The sequence below is a fragment of the Xiphias gladius genome, chromosome 9, assembly GCF_016859285.1.
Source record: "Xiphias gladius isolate SHS-SW01 ecotype Sanya breed wild chromosome 9, ASM1685928v1, whole genome shotgun sequence".
Taxonomy (NCBI): Eukaryota; Metazoa; Chordata; class Actinopteri; order Istiophoriformes; family Xiphiidae; genus Xiphias; species Xiphias gladius.
Genome location: NC_053408.1, coordinates 18,914,652 through 18,939,789, shown reverse-complemented (window position 1 = coordinate 18,939,789; position 25,138 = coordinate 18,914,652). Strand labels below are relative to the sequence as shown.

The 25,138-nt window shown below is 39.3% G+C and overlaps 1 protein-coding gene across 2 annotated transcripts; it reads left to right on the top strand.

Annotated features, from left to right (window-relative positions):
• The first annotated feature begins 235 nt into the window (after positions 1–235).
• Positions 236–23,698, top strand: uts2r2 (urotensin-2 receptor 2). 2 transcript variants are annotated; one of them, XR_005708075.1, is made up of 10 exons: positions 236–349; positions 2,600–2,826; positions 4,102–4,177; positions 4,315–4,357; positions 6,043–6,107; positions 6,719–6,775; positions 7,217–7,370; positions 11,568–11,691; positions 22,744–22,990; positions 23,400–23,696. XR_005708075.1 is itself a non-coding variant. In XM_040134523.1 (9 exons), exons 1-9 carry the CDS (start codon positions 282–284, stop codon positions 22,878–22,880), a joined length of 951 nt encoding a protein of 316 aa, XP_039990457.1. In that variant the 5' UTR covers positions 236–281; the 3' UTR covers positions 22,881–23,698. The 2 variants fall into 2 exon arrangements, 1 of the variants encoding a protein (XP_039990457.1); XM_040134523.1 differs by having other exon boundaries at positions 22,744–23,698.
• The last annotated feature ends 1,440 nt before the right edge of the window (positions 23,699–25,138 follow it).

Here is a 25,138-nt window from a genome sequence, read left to right as displayed (position 1 = left end):
AGCTTAGAAAAACAAATGCAGGATTAGGAGATAGCTGCGCTGTAGCCTAGATGTCTTCCCAGCTGTGCGCTGTAGTCGAATTCAATTAGCCCAATGAAAACGTTGCTTTCTTTTCTGGAGCGCCAATGGGTGGGCCGTTAGGCCTCCACCAGGAAGTGGAGAGACTCGGGTGACGGTACAAGTTGTTGGCGGGGGCTGGGTGTGCGGTATGGTCAGTAAAGGCTAGAAATATAATTATAGTATTGTCTCTAAATGCTGCGTCGCAGAAGTTCTGAGTCAAAATGGCGCTAGCACGAATGAGAAACACGAAGGGCGCGAATGCCACTGAGATAGAAAAGAAAATTAAAAGGTAAGTAACTGAAACGATGCTAGTGCCCTGTGTGTGTGAAGTGAACACGGGGAAAGGGGAGTGTGCGTGTCCATCAGGTTACTGCCAAAATACAGAATGAGGTGGACTCTTTAACCAAGACCTAGCTAAAAGCATGGACAGTAGTGTAAAACTTAAACTGCAATTGCAGATGTAATTTTGGTCTTTACAGAGAATACAAGCATGCTAATGCTTAATTTTTTTGTTTTCTATATGGTGATTACGACTTTGAGTTGATAGTGTACCCAGCTTTTATTTACCACTATATCTCTGCTAGGTCCACATATCACACTGGCCTTTTAAGGTTGTGGAGGGCAAGTAATGACTTAATCATACTTAGAAAAATAAATAAATATACTCGCCAGTAAATAAAAGAATGATCTATAAATAAATGCAGAAATAAATAACTTAATAAATAAATTAATATGGTCGTTAATAAATAAAAGACTAAACATATAATAAATGCTTAGATAAATAGATGAATAAATAAAAAACAGATAAATATAGTCATTAATAAATAAAAGAATAATATATAATCAATGCGGAAATAAATAGATTAAATTAACAGTTAATTGCATTAATAAATGAATAAGTAAATACATGTTTTGTAATTAATTATGCGATAAATAATGAAATGTCTTCGGTTCTACATTTCTTTTCGTTTCCATTTATTTCTACATTTCTGCATTCACTTGTTTCTGTATTTCTATATTTCTTCATGTGTTTTTCTGTGATTGTGTGTTAATGGTACCATAAACATCACTCTATTGCTTTAGTCAATGAACAACAGGTGGTTACATACCACAAAAGGATGCCCTTTTCCGCCCCACTTTCAGATTACAAAATACCTGACATTTAGCTCCTCTAAGATTAACTGAATATTCTAATAATAGCCCTATAAAACCTGCATAGAAAAGATCATCATGTGCACAATCAGTTTGGGTGTTTTCCTTTTTTATAATGAGATAAGTGTTACAGTATGAAGACATTGCTGAGGACAGAATCTTTCAGAGGTGCCATCACACTATCTATTTCATGCATGGCTCATGTGGCAGACCACTTTTTCAGCCTTAGACCTTGATCTTAGTTGAAGTGACAATTTGATGCATTTCGTTTTGTAGTTTTGCTCTAGTTATACCAGACAGCAGGATGTCCTGTTTGGCAGAATGAAGACAAAGCAGTAATTATTATACATGTCATGTTAGGGTTTGCTGATTATTTAGTGGTTCCACCTTCATTGACACCACCTGCCATGTTCCAAATGTTTTAATTTCAACTAATTTGAAAGTGGATGCTAAGTAACACTACATGAAGGTGCCACTTTCATGCCACTCGGAGTGGCAGACGTTTAAATGACTTTTTAACCATTTCTGTTACTTTTAGCTACATATTTCAGCTATTTATCCATTACTTTAAATTAGCCATTTCTACTGTTTGTCCATTACTTCTAACTATTTCAGCAATCTATCCGCTACTTTTAGCTAACTCTTCAGGGAACAGGGCTGACTCAACTGTTTATTACTTTTTGCAAGCTATTTTAACTGTTAATCTGTTGCTTACACTTATTGTAACTGGTTGTCTGTTACCTTTAGCCTCTGATTTCAGCTGTTTATCTATTACTTCCAGCTAGGTATTTCTACTTCTTATCTGAGCTTAACTTTTAGTTCATTATTATTTATCCATAACTTTCAGCAAATTATTTTTGTTACTTTTGGCTAACTGTTTAATCCATTTATCTCTTACTTTTAGCCATTTGTCTTTTCTGCTTACATGCTTGCTAAGTAGTTTTGATTCACTCTCAAAGGCAACACATGGATTAAAGTGTTATGCTCACTCAGGTGGTGGTTTGTGTGTACTGTGAGTGTGCAGTTAGCCTGTCATAGCTGGTAGCTTACTGGATATTATGACAAAAAATTTATTGGTGGGACGTTGAATAAAGATAAGCGTCACAACAATTTGTAATTCTTTTTGAATGTTTAAGTTTCCTCCTGAACACAGGTAAATGGTTGAATTTTTTTCATTCAAATCATAATTTCTATTTTTTTCAAATGAGCTGGGCTATGCCAATATCTTTTCACATACTCCCTGCCAACCGCCAAAGTAGGATTAAGGGTACAAGTACTCCTGGTTGGGAATCACTGATTTAGAGAATGTTAGAGTGTGAAATGGACAGCAGTGCAACAATCAGTCAAATTGGGTTGATCATCAGGACCTTTTTTCTGTCTTGGTCAGAGGTAATGCTCTAAGGCAGGGATCTGCATGGAGGGGATACCGAGGACTTATGGCCTTGCTGCTGGTTGCTCTATCTGTGTGCGGGGCGGCTACATGGTTGTACATGAGCTCGCTGGACAGTGACATCACAGAAACACTGGTCAGTCAGCATGAGCTGGTCTCTCCTGAGCCCAGAACCTACACAGTCCAGTGCTCTGAAGACTACGAAAACTACAAACGCTATCCAGGTGAGGCTCTGGCCCTTGCACTGTACTGTGTCAGGCATTCAGCTGACACCTGTCTGCTGTGTAAACATAACTGGGATGGGCTGAGGCCAAACCTACTTGATAAATAACCTGTTAATACAGTGGCACATTTCTGGTGATGGATTGTCGTTTGCCTATTGTCAGTATATATATATAAAAAAGTGTTAAATAATGTATTTTTTCAAATAATGTTTTAAAAACGATTTCTTTTGATGGCTGGAACAGTTTAACTGTGAAACAGCACAGAATCCAGTGGATGGCAATATAGCACAAGCCTACTTGATCATAATATTAGGTGTACTATAGGAGTGCAGATTTGACCAGGGGTTCACTGAATGAATGGCTGCAACCAACAGAGCGGTGTGTAGAAACAAATAGTTACCAGCTGGTGCACTTGAAATTCAAGGCTAAAAAGCCAAGATATCTCAAACACACTAAAGATGCTGAAGAGAGAGATAGTGTGGTCAGAGCAGTGAGCAGAGTTCAAGTTGAAAGAGGTTTTCCCCCAGTTGAGCTAAGTTAAAACTAAACTGAAATAAGGCTCTAAATACATTAGCATGAAAGTTCATTCATGACCCTCAGACCTTTTGCCACGACAATCCCCACTCAAACCCTTTTTAGACATATGTAACCCTGCTGGCTTCACTCAACTGTTATTTCACTAGACATTCACGTAGGTGTTTTTGGACATTACAGTTTCTCACGGCCTTATTCAGACAAGACAGGACATGTGCGGAAAGAGCCGCATCCATGCTCCATATTTGGCACCTGGTGCATGAGAGAAAGTGGCGTCACTGCTGGAAAAGAGTGTTTAGTTGATGAGTTTAATGATATGAAAAAAGAAGGTGCTTTCTGTTTTCTCATCCCACTTCTCTTCTTGTGCATCTCTGCATAACTTCTGATCAGATTCATCATTTATCAGACGACATAATTTATTAAATTGTTTGTTAAATTAGCCCACATGTTTATAAATTTGTTAAATAATTAAACGTTTGGGCTGCTTGGAATTCAAACCGTGCATCTCCAGTGTCTAAATAAAACAAAGTGTGAGGCTCAGGCTTTGAGCAATAATTTTTAACCAAAAAGCAGTTGGAGGGAAGCCCTGAATTTTTGAACAGTAAACTCCTGACCTTGCTCTTTGTTTCTCCAATAGCCACCTTCTGTCTTTGCTTCGGGTCCCAAAGCCTCCTAAAACAGAGGATACTACATGAAGGTCCCTCGCTACTGTTTTTCACATCTTGCTTGTGTCTCTCCCAGGATGCACCCCTCAGAGGTGTGGCCGTGCAGTAACAGACAGCGTGGTAACAAGGGACGAAGCTCAGGTCCTCAGGAGGTAAACACTGTCATACAGAATGCAGTGTGTCTAATCTCCTTCTCTCTTTCTTCCCCGTTTGTTCTTTCATTCACTGTCTCTAATCTTTGTTGTGCAGGTGAATAATTTCTCATGCTTTCTGTCTCTGACACACACAGGCTGGCTGAGAGGGGGATGGCACTGGCTGGGTCAGAGGGAGGAGTGAGTATATCACCGATTAAAATTGTTGGAGTAATATAACAGTGAAGCAGGGATTAATACATACCTGGATAGGGTTATCTCAACTGTTTTTTCTCCATGAAAAATCTTTTGTTGACCATTTTCCAAAGCATAACCCAAATTAAAGAATGACTTTCCATGCAGCTGTTAGATTCAACTAATTTCTGTTCTGAAAATAAACTTGCAAAAACTTGAAACTTTTCTGTGAAAATCTGTCACTGTCCAAATACTTTTGGACTTAACTGTGCACCGTTAGCCATATCTTTACGAATCCATTGATATTGTCATGTAGGGTGTGGGTTAATTTCTCCAAAGGCAGTAATGTTAACATAGCTTTATACCAGTATTCCACTGAAGGTGCAGTATTAGAAATCCAAAATTTGAGGATAGTCCCTGCTATTTTTCTGAATTACAGCCAATACAATTACGAGTTAAAGTCCAGCTTGCCACTCCATAATGGTGTATGGTGCCTGTGTAGTTTAAAAAATTTTTTTTTTTTTTTATATATCAGTTCTACACCTAAGAAAAGTGAAAGTCTTCCTTGAAGTTGATTATGAAATTTAGAGGAGCTAAATTTAAACAGAAAAATCTCATAAACATGAGAAGCAAATCTGTTTGGCATGGGCTATGCACCTTTTTTTCCCCTAAGAAACAAAGTTGTAAATCTTAAAAAATAATTCAAAAATATATAATTTGATTTGTAGGCTAAATCGTTTCCTAGAACAGATGGGCACTGTAGTGTTTTTAGAAAGCATTACTCATAATGGAGAAAATACTACATTTTCCGGGGACATTTTTCTGATGTGGATTTATACACATTTGCACTAGCAGTGCTTCTAAGCATTTTCAGCAGCAGGATGATGTATATGGGATTCAAAATAAACTACAGTTCCCATGTTCATGGTAATGAAGGAACATGCCATCCGTTGCAACAGTGTGGCCCACTGATGTGTTTTTCAAAGTCTTTGGACAGTGCAAGATATATCAGTCTTTGGAACCACAGATGACACATGGTATTAGGATCAATTCATTGTTGGATTAAGTCTTTTCATACACAGGTTTGTTAAGCATAGACAATTTGTTGTCAGCTAAAACATACAAAATAAAGAAATATTCCAGCCAGTACCAGCCTGGAAAACCCATATTTGTCCAATTTTTTGACAGATCCGTATTATTCAGACTCCCTGCTGTAATGAACCTCTCTTGACACTAGAGGGCAGGCTTGTACAATAAACAGATTGCAGACTTGATGAGGTTTTCCGACAGATAAAACATCGAGTCATATTCTTGTCCAGAAATGTCTGCGTGTCCCCGGCATAACCTACCTCCTGCTCTCTGTCCACAGCAGGCCTGTTGCTCAGCCAATAAAGAAACTGTTTATGGAGTGTTAAGATACTTAAGTGGAGGGAGTGGAAGCAACAGGGGGACTTCTGAGAAAATGACTTTCTGGCCTGAGAAAAACAGAACAGTGTCCCAAAGGAGTTGACAAGCAATAACAAGTAAAGGGCAGAGTGAGAAGGCCACGAGAAGGCCACAGAGGGAACAGGGTTGAACCTTGAAACAATGACATATCCCTACATGTATTGGTGTGCATCAACAGCCAGCATTTATTTGCCCAACTGATTTGTCAGTTGCACTAATTCTTGTTTTTCCTTTAACCCCTGCAGGCTTCCATACTGGACCTGCATTCTGGAGCGTTGTCAATGGGAAAACAGTTTGTCAGCATCTACAGGTGGGAAACTACATCTCGTCTTTATTTGATCTCACTGTGCCTGCACTATTTTTGAGCCTGCAGGAATGACATCCTGCACAATATGTACCATTTGCAAAAATATATTCATCAAAATATCATATCAATCTTACTGATGTCGGTCCTTGTGAGCTGTCTACTCCAGGTCCAGTGACCCTGACGACCCTCATTCATCAGGGCCAGCAGAATCTGGTTTTCTTTGGTTCATCAGCTCCCCTCCATTCTTCTCCTTCCCTTATACCTCCTCCCTTCATTCATTTCTAGTTTGGTTTCCTCCCATCTCTCTCCCATCCCACAAGGCAGGTGGCTGACACGGGATCCTCTGGGGCCATCTGGCTGATTTTAATCGGGAAGTGATGGTGGTAGCACTCCCACCTTCACTTTCCACCCTTCAAACCCCACTTGGGACTGCCTCGTGTGAGGCAGTCAGATGTTTATTATTTGCTGTGTTTGGATGGCTGGGTGGCACACCCGCCTGAGTAATGGTGCGCTGTGCTGTGAAACGTTAATTTATGCTAACAGATTGGATCTCCTCTGCTCTCTTTTCCCCCCTGTGCTGTGTCTGTAATTGTGCGGTGGGGATGTGGCTGCAGGTATTTTGGGGATCAGATCAGGGATGTGTTTACACAAGAGGATTTCCAGCTTTACAGGTGACTAAGGAACCTTAATTAAAATCAGTCATACATTTATTGCACATTTTTAAAGTTTTGCTCCAAAATGACATACCTGACATTTTTTGAACTAGTGATATACACTCTTTGTATACCATAATAAGAAACATTATCCCTTACTATAATGCCTTTGGTAGCACTTTTATATATTGTTATTGAATGGTATCTAAATGAAAAGATACTGAATATTTTCATAAACTATTTAGTAATAGCAGTTGAAGTCCTAAAGTGTTTCAATAGATATCAATCCTTATAACCCATTAATTGCTGAACTGCAGTTGGAACATTCTCGTGAGAAATGTTGCTTTGACAGTACTGTCCAAAGTTGCTCAGTGTAACCCGGTCATACTGTAAAACATACTTCCTTAAGCAATTAAGCCATATCAATTCAACCTAACCTGTGTGTTTTTCACCGTCAAGGGATGTACGTGGACGAATCCAGGCAGTTATTGCTGAGACGTTTGGTTTGAACCCGAATCTGATGTACCTCACCAAGCCCACCTTCTTCTCCAGAATCAACAGCACAGCAGCAAAGACTCAACACGACGAGTACTGGCACCCACATATAGATAAGGTAATGCAAAAAAACAGCAGAGATTCATCTTACCTTGGATAACTGGTAGAGATGCACTGACCTGGTACGCTGAGTTGTGTGAAGGGTGTTATTCACTTCACCAAATGGATAACGTATCAGCAAGATCTAGACCCTGAGTCAAAGTTCTAGACTTGGTACTGCGAGCAAAGAATCAAGATGGGTGCATCCCTAATGACATGGCTGAGTTGTCACCTGCACCCATTAAATAGGCTGGTGGGAATAATTTTGATGTGTTGAGTGAATTGGCTGAACCTGAAAGCAAAGCTGTTGATTTACCAGTCAGTCTACCTTCCAATACTCTCCAATGGTCGTGAGATTTGGATAGAGACTGAAGGAATTCAATTTCAGATACAACGACAAGAAAATGGCCACCATTACAACCCAAGGAACTGAGCTACGAAACAAAATTACCAGATTTTTGTGAGACATGAAGAAATCTAAGGAAGGCAGGTTTTTTACTCGATTTAATTGTGCTTATCCACTCAATGGATACTTTAGACGAGGCAGTTTCAGCTGTGGATAGCCAAATAACGATGCTAGAGGCTACGTGCAAAGAGCTACAGGCAGACAGTAGAATCCTGAGGGTCAAAGTCAATGAGCTTTGGGGGCCACTTCTGCAGGATGAACTTCAGAATTGTGTCCATCAAGGAAGGAGCAGAAAACAGTTGTTCCATGGATTTTGTATCTCGACTAATTCTGATGCTGCTGAGTGACAGCAACTTCAACAAGCCAGTCAATATTGACAGAATTAGTGCGAGAAGCTCAGATATCTGGAGGAAGCTTGGGGTAGAGCTAATGCTCTTTTGCACTGAAAGGTGGTTGAGGTGGATCCTGCTTCTGATTAGGCGGCCTCCCGGATGCTTTCCTGTGTATGCTTTCCAGACATGTCCAAATGGGAAGGGCCTTTGTCGAAGAATTTCATATTTTACCCGGCCTGGGAGCACCTTGGGATTGCACAGGTAAAGCTGGATGATGTGACTTTGCAGCTTCAAAGTAGCATTGGACAATGTGTCAAACGCCAAACAGCTGTAAACACTTTTGCCTTAAGCCCTTTTCGGAAACTTTCACCAGCTGCCAATGGGACCCCAAACCAGATTAGCAGCAGAAAATGGATGGACGTTATCTTGAAATGAATTTTAGAAGGTCTGTTGAAATAATGATCTCTGGAAAACAGGAAGTGCAGTTAGTTTAGCAAATTAAAGCCATGGGAGACTCTCACTGAAAACATACATGTAAACCCCTGTGACCAGAAAATCCCTTTTGGTTCTTACATTCACTTTAACCATCAGTTCAGACATTGAGCTGCTGCAAGTCTTAGATCTTGCTGAACCAAGAAATAGTTATTCTTACGTAATGTTTTTTAAAATAAGTGGTATTCCCCTTCAAGGCAGCTTTCTTAATTTCCTATAGCTCGTGCATGTGTTCTGTTATGTAGATGGTTCATGTCATACACTGTTCATTCTTTTTAGATATTGGTGGATTGCATCTTCTTTGTCACCGCTTTAATCCTAGACTTTCACTTTGCACTTTTTTCATTGACATGAGATGGTAAAGTTTCTCTGGGATTGAGAGAAGACTTTAAGGCAAATTTTAAACAAACAGGTTGTCTGTTTGGGGAGAAAAGGTTTCAGTGCTTTGCAACTATACGATGGTGGGTAACTCCTGAACTGATAGGAGTTCTTCTTATTGGAAGTATATCTAGTTTTATCCACTGTTTCATCTTATTGTCTTACCTGAAAGCTGATTTAAAAACAGATCATTGCAATTTAGTGTAGTGCAGCTGACGTCTCTGAATGTTGTTGTTGGAAAGGTTAAATTATAGGCCTGTAGGCGTTATTTATTGGCATCACTCAAACTGTTGAAGCATCTGTCTAAATATGATCTATATTCCTCTTTTACTAAATGAAACAAAGGAGAAAGGAGTGACTAAAAGACACAAACAAATATTTACTTTGCTTTGGTATTTCTTGGAACAGAGGTTATTTACTGTTGTCTCATCCTTTGTGTTCACTGCCATATTAATATTTGTCACCTCATCCTCTCCTGCTGGCCCCCGACAGCTGGAAAAATTTAATCTGAAAGGACCCACTTCTCTTCCCCATCTGTCTCTGCCGCCATTTTGGGGGTAATTGGCTAACCCAACCCTCATTTAAATGTAAATGGCCTCCAACGTCTTTGCTGGCGAATTTTCTCCCCATCGATCATATCGCTGATACGGTGTCATAGCACCAATTTTAGTGTGACAGCACAGAAAGTGTGGTTTATCTCATCCATGGCAGGGATAAACTTCTTCATAATGAAACTCAATGCAGAAACTAATGCCAAATGTAGTGTTTTCACTTATGACTTTAGCTTGTCTTGCTGCTGAAGTAAAGATGTGCATCATCTTGCTGATATGGTGATCATCGCTGTAAAATAGCCTTCAGACCTGGTTGATTAACTTTTTGAAGCACCTGAACTTTTTGATGGCCTAACATGGAATTACTGAACTTGAATCAGTTTGAAAACAAATTTAAGGGTCAATTCAACCAAATTACAAAAATATATATTTTATAAAAATATATTTTCAAACTTACCTCTAGTGGTATTGTTTTAGTTTTATTTGTTCAGGTTTTGAGATATCTGCTTTAAATGTCTGCCTCCTCACCAGTAGTGCAAAAAAACCCAAAAGTATGTACTTGGCTAGATACTGCTAAAAGTGTGAGTATGTTTGTTATTTTGGTGAACCAACCCTTTAAAACTGCACAAATCAATATCTTTACATTATCAATTGATCAAATGGCTGTGTGTAATGGGAAAGAGTAACTTGTACCTATTTCACAACCCACAGAGAATTATCACACCATTTCAGTTCCATTCAGCTCTACGAAGCCCTTTTAGTGTCATTGGTTTGGTTTCACAGCCCGCTGTGGCAGGCAGCTGTTTCAGTGGGAAAAAAAGCTATATAAATCCACCGTGGAGCACCAAAAAGCAAAAAAAGTTAGCTACTAGCTGGTGAACATAATGGAGCATTTTGCAGCTACAGATCCAGATATTTTTCTCCGGAGTAGGTGAAGACTAAAATTTATTTTATTCTGTGTCTGTTGGGTGTGCTAATAGGAAACTGTTAGCTAATACATTAACCGTGTTAATTTATATGGTCATAACGTGTTTTCAGCTGGTTCCTACGCCCCCAAGTGGCCAAAAAATATCAGTGAATGTTGCTTTTACATTATCATGTTGAACACTGTGGGCTAATCAAACACCCCTAGCTTGCAACATACAGTATGAGACATTACACATACTGTCTACCAGGATACATGCTAATTCTGTGTTGCTTCTCATGGCCTCTATGTAATTTCTTTTTCACTCCTTTCTTAATTGTTGTTGATGGCATGAGTCCAGTTTATTGTCAGACATTGTAAATTACAGCCCAATTTACCGTTTAACATGTCCCAAACAAATGCAATACAACCAAATGCTCAGCATACAACAATGCTGATTTAGTTTGTGCTCCCTTATTTGGGCTGGTTTAATTTTTAACCAAGGGATGTCCATTGGTCAGTGGGTCAGTCGGTGGGTTGATCCATCACTTTGGTTGAGACTGAAATATCTTAACAACAATAGAATGGACTGCCATGAAGTTTGGTACAGACATTTATGGTCCGCACAAGATGAAGTGTACTGACTTTTCCTCATGAGGCTCACATTTGTGGTTTTAAGTGAAATGTCTTAACAAATACTGGGTACATTTAAATCAAAGTTGGTACACACATTCATGTTCCCCTCAGAATGACTTCTGATAAATTTGGTGATCCAAAAAAATCAAAGGTCAAAAATTTTAATTTGTTCAACATATTGGCTTATGACTAAATATAATATACAACTAATGGCATTCCCAACAGCCTCAGCTTTACTTTATGTCTAGTGCTAATTATCAAATGTTAGCAGGCTAACAAGCTAAAAAAGAATGATGAACATTGTAAACACTATAACTGCTATGTAACTACCTCACCGAGCCGGTAGCACGGTGATAGACTCTTAGTCTTCGTTACAATGTCAGTGTTAATTAGAAATAGTTAGTCTGAAATCCTGATTTACACTATAGTACGGCTATCTTGTTGAATTAGTAGCAGAGCAGTGAAAAGTCTAGTTTTAATGCAGATACTGTCTTCCTCTCTGACACTTCTCTCACAGGTTACTTATGGTTCTTTTGACTACACGTCTCTCCTTTACCTGTCTGACTACGGCTCTGACTTCAGTGGAGGAAGATTTGTCTTCATGGACCAAAATGGAAACCGGACAGTGGAACCACGGGCAGGTAACTACAGGTTACTAAAAGACTAAAGCCTCCCAACGTAATGCTTCATAGTGCTTTTCCCCCCTTCATCTACTGTAAAGCAGGATATTGTAAATTTCAGACTATCAGTAGTAACATGTGGTAACCCCTGGCTTTGTTTATATAAGCCCGTTAAGCCACACTTAAAGTAAGTGATACACAGGTACACAGGGTTTTTGCGGGTCCTAATGTCTTAAAAAGTAGAAAATCCAATAATCTGAATTTAACAAAACTACAAAAAGAAACCGACATGGAAATAATAACCACTAGATAAAAAATAATCTTGGTCACCTAGGAAATATCGGTTGCTTCTGTCCGTTAATACAGTCTGTATATGTATACTACATAAAGAAAATATGAGTAAGGCTGTGAGTAAATGGATATTTTAAAGTTGCTTGTGCAAAAACCACATGGCAAGATAGCCTGTACTGGGTCTCAGGGACAATTTCCTGAAGCATCATGGGACTTGAGGCAAATGTGAGACATTGAAAAACAGGAAAATTGGATCAATTCTCTGGGTAGCTTGTGAAAATCTGGGAAGTTTCCAAGCTGGTCACTTTCAAAGAATGTACAAGAATGAGTTTGCCAACTTGTTTCAGATATCTATTAAATTGGATGGTGAGTTTTTTTACTTTTTTTTCTCTAGTTTTACTCCGCCATTTTGGCGGTGTACTCCATGTCAACTTTTTTCAGCTTTTCAACTTTATTATCCCCAACACAAAATTTGTCTTGTAGCCAGGTGAAATCCAATACACTTTTACAGTGTTTCTGAGCTCAAAAACAGCTTTCAAAGGTCACGAAAGCACCCTGCTTTACTTACAGAAAGTCAAAGAAAAGTTGTGGAACTTGACGGCCTGGGTGGGAACCTTTCGTGTAAGTCAAGTCACTGAAATTTACCATATGTACTGTAAACCCAAATCCTAAATTTCTCTCAGGCAGCTTTACAGTGTACAACATACGACAAACTCTATCTTTAGATTTTTGATTCAAAAAAGAAAACTGAGAAAATGTGTAATAGGGGAGAAAGAGAGTACACAGAAATAGCAATAGTTAATTTATAATAAGGAAAAACAGAATGAAAATATTAAGTAGCAGTAAGGAAATTTGAACCACAATATTAAGTAAATATAGAACAAAATATTTAATATGAATTATATATTCAGACACACTAGAAAGTGGCTCAGTGAAATTCATCTGCACGTCATTGCGAAATCGGCGGTAGCTATTGACATAATGACTGGGATACAGGGCTTTCACACCTAAAGCGCAAGCAAGACATTTCACAGAACAAGACCTTATTTCCAATTCTTGGGCAAAGGCACTAGCCATAGTGCACTCACTACCCTGATTTTCTGCCTGATTTGGCACCCAAAGTTCAACTAAATAGGACTGACCTCCACAACTTGCTTCTAATGATATTCTGCCATTGACAGGGGACAGAAGCTATGACCAGTGGCAATTCTACTGTAGGGGTGAATGGTGGAAAAGTTAATTGTGTGCGTTCTTTGTGTTCCTGACTGTATCTACAGTAACAGTACTCTCTCATGTACTTGGATAAAATCTAGGATGGCAGACAATATCAGAGAGGAGGGGATTACCAGGTTACAAAATTAATATTGTGATGGTTGCCTCTCTGATAAAGTTTGTAGTATCCTAGTTATTAGGATTAGGTAGTAGGATTATTTGCCCTTCTTCTTTCTTTGAACTGCCTTACATACTTTATTTGAGACATATATTTTTACCCTGGACTATCAAAAGTGATCGCAGACTTTGCCTCTTTTTTGGAGCAGCTTATACCTGGGCAGACGAGAGTTACAGAAAACACGACCTGTTACTATTTGTCAACAGCCCAAATGCTGGTGTGAACTAGCCTTCAAACTGTTTGAGGCAGAGCGTGATACGCACTACAGTCAACGTCCTTCCTGGATCATATTTCCTTGCTTAGTCCATGCGTGTCCCCTGTAAACTGTGTTGCTCCTGAATGAGTGAAGGCTTGGTGAATCGGTTCAGAATGGGAAACACCTCCTGAGGCCATTCCCTCTACCTGACAGCATTACTTCCCCTATCAAATCTGACAGCAAACCATCCTGTGTTCTCTGTTCACCTTGTCTCCTCTTCCACTTTTTCTCACACTGCTCTTCCCTCCTTGTCTTTATTGCACCCCATTGTCCATTATCTCCTACCCTCTCATCCAACTCCTCTGCCACTTTTAAACCAAACAAATTCGAAAAAGCCATCCTCATCCTTCTCTTCCCTCTCTGACTTACTTTTTGTCCTGCTTCCCACTGTGTCCTCTTGAATGTGTTCCATGTTCAGTGAATAACAGTGAAGCATCCCTGGCTGCTGACAGTGTCCTGAATAGAGCAGCCATCTTGCATCAGTGAATTGACAATAACCTCCAAACAACAACGAAAATGATGACAGTGTGATCTTAAACCGAATGGAACCTGCTGGATGAAGAAAAAGAGGATGAAGGGGCGGGACAAGGGGGAAGAAGGACAAGTACTGTCTCTCTAAGGTCCTCCGTGATAGATGTCTAATTCTCAGTGGCATTGAAGCATGCTCCAGAATGTAAATATGACGGATCTGTCACAGCCACTAGTGCAACCTAACCGATGTGATTACACTTTTCACTGAGGGTTTTATGTAGAGAAGTGCATCAAGAAGGATACACAGTAAAAAGTCATGGATAATGCATCAATAACCAGGATTATTTATTTTATTCCACCAAAACACCACCTCGCCTCATTCAGAAACTTTTTGGGCGGTATGCTGGGCAGTTGACTGACAGGTGAGACTTGGTGAGAGTCTGATCCTCATATCTGGACGGATGATTAGTTCGCCGAGATAATCATAGCTCTTTGGGGTGACAGCGACAAATAAGGTGTAATTATAACATCAGGAAGACAATCAGGACTTGGCTGTCAGAGAGAGCAAAAGTCAAGAATGTAATGACAGTGAGCACCAGGGAGACGGAGATGGAAGTGTTGCTAATATTAGAGGAATGGGGGATTAGAAGAGAGGGAGAGGGATGACTGATGGATTTGTTGAATGTGAAATCGTCCCCTATAGTGTAAGGAGGGAGGCAGTATGAAGGGCGGGCACAGACAAAAAATGGCTGGGAGATAAAGTGTAGATAAGTGATAGAGAGAGAGGGTGTTCGGCTGTGAACGGCAGATACAAACAGAGCAATGGAAAGACAGAGATTGAAAAAAGCTCAGTCAGAGGAGCCAGTAGGGGTTAACCTGGCAGGTTAGACAACCACAGGGGAATCAGATAACCTCAGCTGGGCTGACCTCCAAACCAATAGACTTATTGTGGTAGCTGTGTGTCTGCAAACATACAGACACTGAATATGATGAAAATGTGTCTGGACCTCAAGAATAACTAGGCAAAACACAGAGCTGATTCCTGTTCGAAAGCCGCCGAATGTGTGCGTTCTTATAATTAGAGTTGCAAATAATAATTATTTTTATTATTTTTTATAAGTTAATCCTTACAATTGCACTATCATAAAGTTGGTTAACTCACAAGTCTGCAAATTGTCAGAATGTATTCATCCTTTAGTTCCTAGTGGCCCCAGAAACACTGGATCCTACACTTCCTATAATGCAAACACTGCCATCTTTTTATTAGACTCTTCCTGTCTGATCAAAAAAAAACAGAGTTTGTTTTTCAGACTTTTTGATATAATTTGCATTCACCAAGCCAAAGACAACATCATCAGGGTTATTATCTAAGTCTGACAAAGCACTTCCAGAGCCACACCAGACATTATACAACTGTTTTGACAAGCTGAGTAGTACTCCTTATAACTAGTTAAATGACTTTTGTGTGTAAAATAAGCTTCCTTTAATTGAGGCAGTAATTAAAAATGCTGACAATTTCCCGGAGCCAAAGGTGATGTCTTGAAGTTGTTCGTTTTGTCCAACCAATCAAAAGATACTCAATTTACAATTATACGAAACAGAGAAGTGGCAAATCCTCACATTTGAGTAGCTGGAGCCAGTGAATGTTTGGTCATTTTGGCCATGCTAACAATTTAACTTTTGTGAACAAACAACATTTATTTATTTATTTATTTATTTGGTGTTACTCACCAAATGCATTGTGTGTCTAACAAGTGCATTTTGCAAAGCTCATTTTTATGAACGTTTTCAATCCTGCATTGTTTGCAGCTATGATAACCACCAAGCAGTCTTCTTCATCATTGCCTTTGCTGGTGCATGGATGTGTTTCTTGGTGAGTTAGATCAGTGGAATAGTTTGAAACCAGTGGCAGGAATGTGAATTGTGTCACCTGGAAGTGCACGTGCGCCCTTGTGCGACACAAAGAAAATGGGGACCCACTCATTAAATAAAAACCTACTCCATAGTGCTACAAGAGGTCATAAACTCCACAGGGTGCCCTCCACTTTTCCTCATCTCATCATCAAATTTCCATTTGTCCAGTGCTTTATTTAATGACCAAATGCCTGCAAAGCTAATGAAATTCCTGTCAAACTCAGTTGTACTTTAGTTTATCACTAATTATCACATGTTAGTATGTGATACATAGATGGTTAACATGGGAAACATTATACTTGCTAAACATCAACATGTGTGCATTGTCGTTTTGGGAATGTCAGCTTGCTGATATGTACAGCCTCACAGAGCCTCTAGCTCTTAGTCTTGTTTGGTTATGGTGGTACCTCAGCACTTTAGTATTGCCCTTGCACACAAGTTGAGGGACTCAATCAGGGGGGGACAGGGATTAGAGATGCATGCTTGTGACTGGAAGGTTGCCGGTTGAGTCCCTAGACTGGCAATCCCCAACCCATTAGATCTGGGTAGGAAAAGTGAAAAAGCCCCTCCTTCATCTACAACGTCAACACCACCTTTAGCAAGGGCCTTATCCCCAACTGCTCAGTGGCCAGCAGGTCTGACTGAATGTTGTTGTAGCAGCTTCAACCACTGAATGTTTGGTATTTTTGCTTGACAGACAACTTAAATGGTTAATTCTCAATTATCCAAATTTTTAATAATTATCAAAACGATCTCGATCATCGATGAATCAACTCATCATTTTTGCCTGAGATAAAACCCAGGGTATTCTCCTGAAAAAAATGTTTAGCAGAGCTGGTAAGCCAGATTCTGACGCATTTTATCTCAAGAACAATTCTGTTACTAAATGACTAAAAAATAGCTGCACTTAAGTTGTATGCCATGAAACTGTATTTTTCATGATGTTAGTGGTTGTGTTGTAGGCGCGGTGGTCCACCTCCACTATAAAACACTGAAAAACCCTGAAATCGTAAACAAGTGACGTGATCCTTGAGAGCAATGGCCTCAGTACTGCTCCACAGACAGCACTTTCCAGTTCTTTCCCCCATGGTGCAGTGGGAAAGAACTGGAAAGTGCTTATGTTACTTTTGGCCTTCTGCGGGTTTTAAATTGAAACCCCATGCTGAATCACAATTGTATCTGGGAACGCATTTTTCACCTGAGATCTTTTGAGAATGTTGATGCTACTTTCTAATTCAAGACCACGCCACATCATCTACCTTTTAACTTTCATCCTAGCCCACCTAGAGACACCATACACTCTGTGTGATTCATCTTCCACTAATTAATTACGAGGCTGTTGGTGTAATCGATACATTGACTGGACAGTGTGTTGATGTGTTGTGCGCCATGTGACTGTTCTGGTGTTGTTTATGGGGCTTGCGCCCCAGGAGCAAAGCTTGGTATCGGCACCAGATGAGTCACGCACCGTTTAGCATCTTGTTAGCATTGCAAACCCATCCCAGCGGGGTCTCTGAAGATAAAGACCTCATTAAGTTCAAATCAGTGATGTGTGGCTGTTTATTAAAAGCAAAAATAGACTGAAGGCATGACTCAAAGAGCAGAACAGTGTTAAAGTGATTACAATTTGTTTCTCTATGATAGCAACTAGCTAAACAGCAAACGAACTCAGAAGCTAACCAAGATTTGTTAACCATGATTTCTGCTTTAAGGTGAGGGGATAAGCCTTTTTAAAACAATATTTTGAAACACCTTTGTTTAAGTGCTCAAATAGATGCTGTAGTGTTACAGAGATCACGCCAGTCAGTTTTTCAAGTGCTCGGGCATATTTTTCATCAATTTCCTGTGGATTCATTTAGAATTATGTAGGTGACATTCCCATAGGTGGCGGGTCTTTCTCTGCCTGTTAAGCTCTGGTTGCTTTCCAGGTCTTCGTCTGTTCACTCTAAACAAACTGATAATGTTACATAAATCAGCCGGGGTGCAATTCAAACCCCCCCTCCAAAAAAAACAAAAACAAAAAAAAACAACATAAAACAAATCCTACTGTTTTACATAAGTAATACTGGAAAAAAAAAATTTTTTTTAAACATGGAAATTTCACATTAACATTGTAAAAGAGGATATTACCACCCTTAAGAACTATATGGACACAAATATGCATTTTTAGCATGAGAGCCTGCGGTTAAAAACAACTGACTAGCTGACTATTTACAGTTGATAGTCATCAAAATGTTCCATCCAAATGTATATTGTGTAATCTTACCTTTTCTTAACATTATATACTCTGGGTTACTCATAAAAGTCATGTATCACATGCCATTCATTCCATATTACGAGAATAACAATCAGTTTGATACCCCCTGATGGCAGTGATTGGTTACCAGTGTCATTCCATTGCTTTTCCATTACCTTCCAGAATTGGCTATTATGTATTGGCCTGCATTGTCAAACCTAAATCACTCAATCATTCTCCCGTCGACTTTTGTGTTGATGATAAGGGGAACCGATAGCATAGCAGACAGATAAAGAGAGACATTTAGGAATTTGTTGCAGCGTGTGTTGTGAAAGGTTTCATCGGGCTTATTCATGCAGGAAGTATAATAAAAGCGATATAGTATAGACATGTAACCTTAAAGTCCAACTAAAATTAAACTTTAATACTATATACATTGAAGAAATATAACACTTTGTGTTCCGAGACAATGAAGTTGCAATAAATAATAAAATATTAAACTTGCACGTGAAGGAATGAAATGAATGGATGGGGGGGAAAGTTTCTGCAGATAGCAGTGTTAACAGCATGAAATGCAGTTATTGCACTTAGCAAAGACAGTTGACTAGTGTGATTGACTTGTAGTACTGTGGCTGTTTTGGTCTGGTGAGAACAGCAGATGAGACCGCGTGGACTAATGGCACTACAAGCGCACCGACTGTGCATTTGTCAGAAAAGTAAACAGGACCCTTGTTTCCTGCACCGTTTGTTTGTACTGTATTTCCCTGCTTTCCTTGCTGTCAGGAGGTCGCCATTATATTTTCTAGCACGCATGTGTGGAACATGTCCATGTACGCATACCCTCGTTTGTAGTATGAATAGAAGATTGTGCACATCCGCTGTCCATGATCACGTCTGTCCTGGAGTATGATCAGTGCCTTAGAGCCGGCATTCCTTACCAGTTTGAACAGTCTCCTCTTGTCTGCTGCTTAGATCCCATAGTGCAGTGATAATAGAAAATATGCTGATTTTTTTTTTTTTTTTTTTTTTTTTTTTTTATAAAATCAAATGGGTAACTCCCACTTATATTTTGGAATACTCAAAACACCAAGGGACAGGGAGAGTTCTTAAATGCCTCCTGACATATATACAGCTGAGAACAGCAACAGTCGTGGGATTAAGAGAGCAAACAAAAACGTACCCTAAAACAAGTTAATAAGTAAACAGCACCGCACTTACTCCTCCCGCCTGTCCATGATACAGCAAGCTACTATAAGAGATCCAGTATGTGAAAAGAGAGCAGCCATGGCCACACCCTTTTAGCCCAATTACTGCATTAATGACAATTTTATGTTTTTTTTATGCTACAGGGCCAAGTGGGATAAAGATTTGAACTATAAGTTTAGAAACTGTAATTAGGATTCAGTTTCTTAAAATGGTTCCCTTACATACAGTCACTAGTTATATATGCAAAATGTGATGCCAAATTCTAAATATCTTAATCTCATAATGATATTTTACCTTGGTATATCTTGGTTATGTCCATATTTGTCAAATTCAACTCCTTCTTAAGTCACTTTCTGACTTGTTGTGGCTGTAAGTCTCTTTTTTTTATAAAATCAAATGGGTAACTCCCACTTATATTTTGGAATACTCAAAACACCAAGGGACAGGGAGAGTTCTTAAATGCCTCCTGACATATATACAGCTGAGAACAGCAACAGTCGTGGGATTAAGAGAGCAAACAAAAACGTACCCTAAAACAAGTTAATAAGTAAACAGCACCGCACTTACTCCTCCCGCCTGTCCATGATACAGCAAGCTACTATAAGAGATCCAGTATGTGAAAAGAGAGCAGCCATGGCCACACCCTTTTAGCCCAATTACTGCATTAATGACAATTTTATGTTTTTTTTTATGCTACAGGGCCAAGTGGGATAAAGATTTGAACTATAAGTTTAGAAACTGTAATTAGGATTCAGTTTCTTAAAATGGTTCCCTTACATACAGTCACTAGTTATATATGCAAAAATGTGATGCCAAATTCTAAATATCTTAATCTCATAATGATATTTTACCTTGGTATATCTTGGTTATGTCCATATTTGTCAAATTCAACTCCTTCTTAAGTCACTTTCTGACTTGTTGTGGCTGTAAGTCTCTTTTTTTTTTTTTTTTTTTTTTTTTTTTTTTAGAAGCGTATGAACACTGTTGAATTCTTCTGTGAATATCCCTCCATTGTGTAGCCACTAATCTGCTCTGCTGACTATACTGAATCTGCCCAGTCCTTCAATGTAAACGCTGCAAACGTTCATATTGACAACTGCAAGGGATTATTTTCAAACAGTATTTCATTGTGTGGTTATCTAAAGCCGTGTTGCTAATTTGAGCGCTTGAAAATGCTCTCATTTTTAAGTGACATAAAATAAATGGACCACCACTTACTGTCTTGCTGCTCACACTGTTTTGTTTATACATTAACTCTCTTTATTCTTTACATTCTGTGGCTTTTCAGTGTAAATTCAATTGTTTAACTGTGAACACTGATTTCCCGACGTGCTCAGCTAATGCCCTAGCAAGGGGGATTTACCCTCACACGCACACACACACGCACACACGCAAGTACATCAGTATTCCTTGGAGGGAAAGTAGAGCATACAAATTGGGGCATAATGATTGCAGTTTTTTATTCACATTCACATAATGAGATAATCCCTTCCAAAGGAAAAGGAACTGGAAGTTTTGTAACAAGAGTGAAAAGTTTTAAAATATAATTCTCTTAATTATGGGATACAATCGCAGACTGGCTATGTAAACAGAGGTTGTGCTTAGAGAGAACCAGACTGGCTGGTAAATGGCAACAGCTCATTAGCTGGCCCAGTGAAGCAAAGCCTCTGATAAATGGAGAGAATTTACCCCGAGGCAACCTCAACCAACTCACACAATGTTTGTCAGTCCAAGAAGAAAATGGTTAAAATGTTTTAAATCAGACAGTCAAAAGATTGCATTTCAGCATTCGCTGAAATACAATCCTGGAATAAGTCAAGCGTGTCTTTTTGGCCACTTTATCTCTTCATGGTTCCAGTTTCTCTCTCTTTGTGTATCAAATTTCCTTCAGTGCCACAAGCAAGATCTGCATAATATACAGACTTTGAATGAAGAATTCAGTGTTTTGGGGAATAAGCTTATATACTGTCATTCCAAGATTGAGAGAAGAATGTTATCACCACTGTCATGTCTGTGTATTAAGTACAGATCTCAAAAATACTCTTAGCAGCACTTCTAAAGCTCACTAATTAACACAGTATAGTTAGTTTATCCTGTTCATTAACACATAGGTAAATGTGACAGTTTGTGATATCAGGGTGAGCTGCACATAACTGAAACCATTTCTTGACAAAAAATGCAGCTTAGCAAACTGTTGAGCTCACTAATTAACCCAAAATCTAGTTTTAATGCATGTAGGAAGGGAATTGGAAATGTAACAGTTTGTGATTTTACAGCAAGTTACGTGCTGGAAATATTCATCAACACACAAGGGTTTGCTGGAGTTTGAAATGGGTAGCCTAGCTTAGCAGTGAAAACAGGAAAGAAAAACAACTAGCCTGGCTCTGTCTAAGGTTAAAAAAATACAACCAGCATCTCTAAAACTCACTAATTAACCCAAATGTAAAAGTACACGTTTAGCCTAGCTTAGCATGAAGAATGGCAGCAGCCTGGCTCCGTTTTAAAGTAAAAGTAATATGCTTACCAATGCTGAAGCTCATGAATAAAAATGTGGTAACTTCTTGTGTCATCATACATAAACAGAAATGTAATAAAAACAATTTATGATTTTAGAACAGTTACAAGTGGAACTGTGTCTTTTGGCGAAGCACCTCCTCCTAATGTCTTGTCGTCACAGTGAGCTTGCTAGAAAGCCTTAACCTGTCTCCAGTATCTCCGGCTGTAAACTGTTGTTTGTCCAGCAATAGCTTGTAACCCCCGCTAAAATTCCAAATAGTCTATTTTTCATCTCTGTTCATGTGTGGGTGAAACAAACAAGCTACAACATGTTAATTATTGAGCTTTAGAGGTGATATCTGTTTTTCTGTGTCCCCTTGCCTCCTGTCTTTATGCTAAGATAGGCTAACCATATCCTGGCTCTAACTCTGTACTCAACACACAGACATGTGATTGACATCAACCTTTCACCTCGCTCTCACTCGGAAATAAAGTGATCAAGATATTTCCCAAAATGTCGACCTAAGTCTTTACTAAATTATTAGGCTTTAGGTGTGGTGGTAGGTCTATGTCTTAACCTAAATGTATTTTTGAACAAGGTAGCGGTTTTTCCCTGCCTTGTGTCTTTATGCTAAGCTAGGTTAACTGTGTCATGACTCCAGCACTGTGTGTAACACAAACATAGTACTGATATTACTCGTCTCATCCCAGTCTTTAAAAAGAAAGCAAATAAGCATATTACCCAAACTGTTGACCTGTTCCATTTTTCTCCCCTCTTGCCTAAAAAGTCCCTCTCATTTCTTCCTTGCCCAGGACGAGTCTCTTTCTTCTCCTCCGGCTCAGAGAACCTCCACCGTGTGGAGAAGGTGACGTGGGGGACACGCTACGCCATCACCGTGTCCTTCACCTGCGACCCTGCACACGCCATCTCCGACCCTGCCCTGCCCTGAGGCACCCATGGGTGACGGCACTGCCCACTGGCTTGGACAAACCCTGTAACAAAGAGGGGAAAGAGGAATGGAGGACAAAGGGAAAAATGAGGAAGGAGGGGAAGGAAAAAGTGAGATTTTATATGGAGGTCTCACAGCTAACCTTGATATACAATACTGTAGCTACACAGTCAATGTCGGTTATTTTCTTTTATGTCCAGATATTGACTCGCTGCACCTTACTGATTGTGCCACAGAAAAAAAGCTACTTTTTCAACCTCTCTTCTTTAGAGGTGTTTTCTTATTTGTTACTGAACTTTGTGTTTTTATCCAATTTTCTACTGCAGTCCCTTTTTTTTTTTTTTTTTTTGTATTGCACCATCCTAATTGCTAGTGTTAGGCGTGTTTGGGTTCCCCACAGGTTTCCACAATCTGCTCTTCTTAATCATTTGGGGGGTGGCTCGAGCAGAAATTGCTTCTCTGTTGAAAACAGCTTCAGAAAAAATTTTCTGTGTCTCCCCATGTGTTTTTCATTTTAAGGAGAGCTGTCAATTCCCTGGAGAAAGGTTACAGATCTGGTGAATCGCCAACTGAATCAACTTTTCATCACAAAATCCCCATATCTATTCACCCCCACCCATTACGCAGGAGGTGTTTTCTTCTAAGAAGAACCCTCTCTTTTTCTAAGAGAAATTGCTCCTTCCAGTATGTTGCCATTTACTTCATTGTGGTCATTGAGAACGCTTTGAAATAAAATGCTGACAGAACCTGAGAAACCCTTGTCTGTGTGCCCCATTTTCAAAGTTATTGGTGTTTCTTCTATTTGCTCTGTAAAAATGACATTATTAAGCACTTCAGTATCCATTTTAATATTCAGTTTTCATTAAATTAACGAATATTCCTGTGTATACCTCTATTAATTGCTACTAGAGTCTTATATGCGCTTCCTTTTTGAGCCAGACAGTTGAGAAAATGCCTGTTTGATCGAACACTATCACCTGTTTAAGAAGTCCCTGTACTTGCCTTTCTTATTTTCCACATGGATTCACAGAACAAACCAATATCTTTATTCTGGTTTCTACTTATAGCTTCTGGAGTGTGAACCTTGAAACCATCATGGTGTATATTGTATATGACAAGAAGTTATTTTTATACTTTACCTCATGAGAGACTTAAGTGTTGATGGTAGTTTCTTTCACATTGATTAATGACAGTTTTCTTGTAGCAGGACTTTAATCATCTAATTCTCAGGGGAGTTGTCTTGTTGTACAACATGGGAGCATAAATGAAATGGCTTGATTTGTCAGTAGCTGTTTGTGGTTACTCTTGTAAACAGATCCTGTAATCTGTTTACTCTTGTTCCATGGAATTTCAATAAGTCTCCATGAAATGCAGCCATTTTCCCACTATCAAAAACAAAACTAAAACAACTGTTTACTCCAAGTAACTAAGATCTCCACATGTGATTAAGGGCAACTAATCTTTTCATGATTCCAGTGATTGTTATTTACTTCAGCTCTTTACTGCAGGACATTGTTTGGGTACATTTTGTTTATTTAGGCAGCTCTATCAAGCAAAATTGGATTACAATACCAGCAGCCATTTCCATTTTAAGACCATACCAGTGGTTGGGGATGTTTTAGCCAATTTATGCCAAAGTTCAATGATTTTTGGACTCGAAGGCAGTTAGGTGCAGTGAAGAGACTATAATGATGACAATAAGCAGGCTTACAGGCAGGCAAAAAGGGCACACACAACAGCGACTCCAAGCAGGTCGCAGGCACAAAGGAGAGCACGGGAACAAATGCAGAAACAAAACAGACACAGTGACAGAGTTGGGAAAAAGGCCTGGAATAAATAGTGCAGGGCTGATTAGGAATGAGGAACAGTTGGGGAGAGATCAGAAGACGGCAGGGCTGACTGGGGAAGCGAGAACAGGTGTGTGGATGGGTGGAGCAGACGGATGACTGGGCACAAGGAGGAACGTCTGAGGACATCTAGTGGACAACTAGGGGAAGGGGAGATGAACAGTGAGCAGGGGCTGGACAGTTTTGTATTGATTTGTTTCCGGCAGCCGCTGGCTTCGGTTCATTTCAGTACAATATGAACATTTTTTATCAGCCTTTTGAAACTTGTTTGAGTTGTGTAATCTATCACAGTGAATATCAAGTCTGCATTCATTCATTCATTTTTGTTAACGTAATTATTTTCATTAGGTAATACCGTGAATGCTTTCCAGATCATTGTGCACATAAAGCAGTATTAAATATTGAGCAGTA

Excerpts from the sequence above, each read along its gene's own strand:
- uts2r2 (XM_040134523.1), top strand. The coding sequence starts at position 282 with ATGGCGCTAGCACGAATGAGAAACACGAAGGGCGCGAATGCCACTGAG. Across the intron at positions 4,178-4,314 it reads GAAGCTCAGGTCCTCAGGAG|GCTGGCTGAGAGGGGGATGG; the intron begins GTAAACACTGTC and ends TGACACACACAG. Across the intron at positions 11,692-22,743 it reads GACAGTGGAACCACGGGCAG|GACGAGTCTCTTTCTTCTCC; the intron begins GTAACTACAGGT and ends TTCCTTGCCCAG.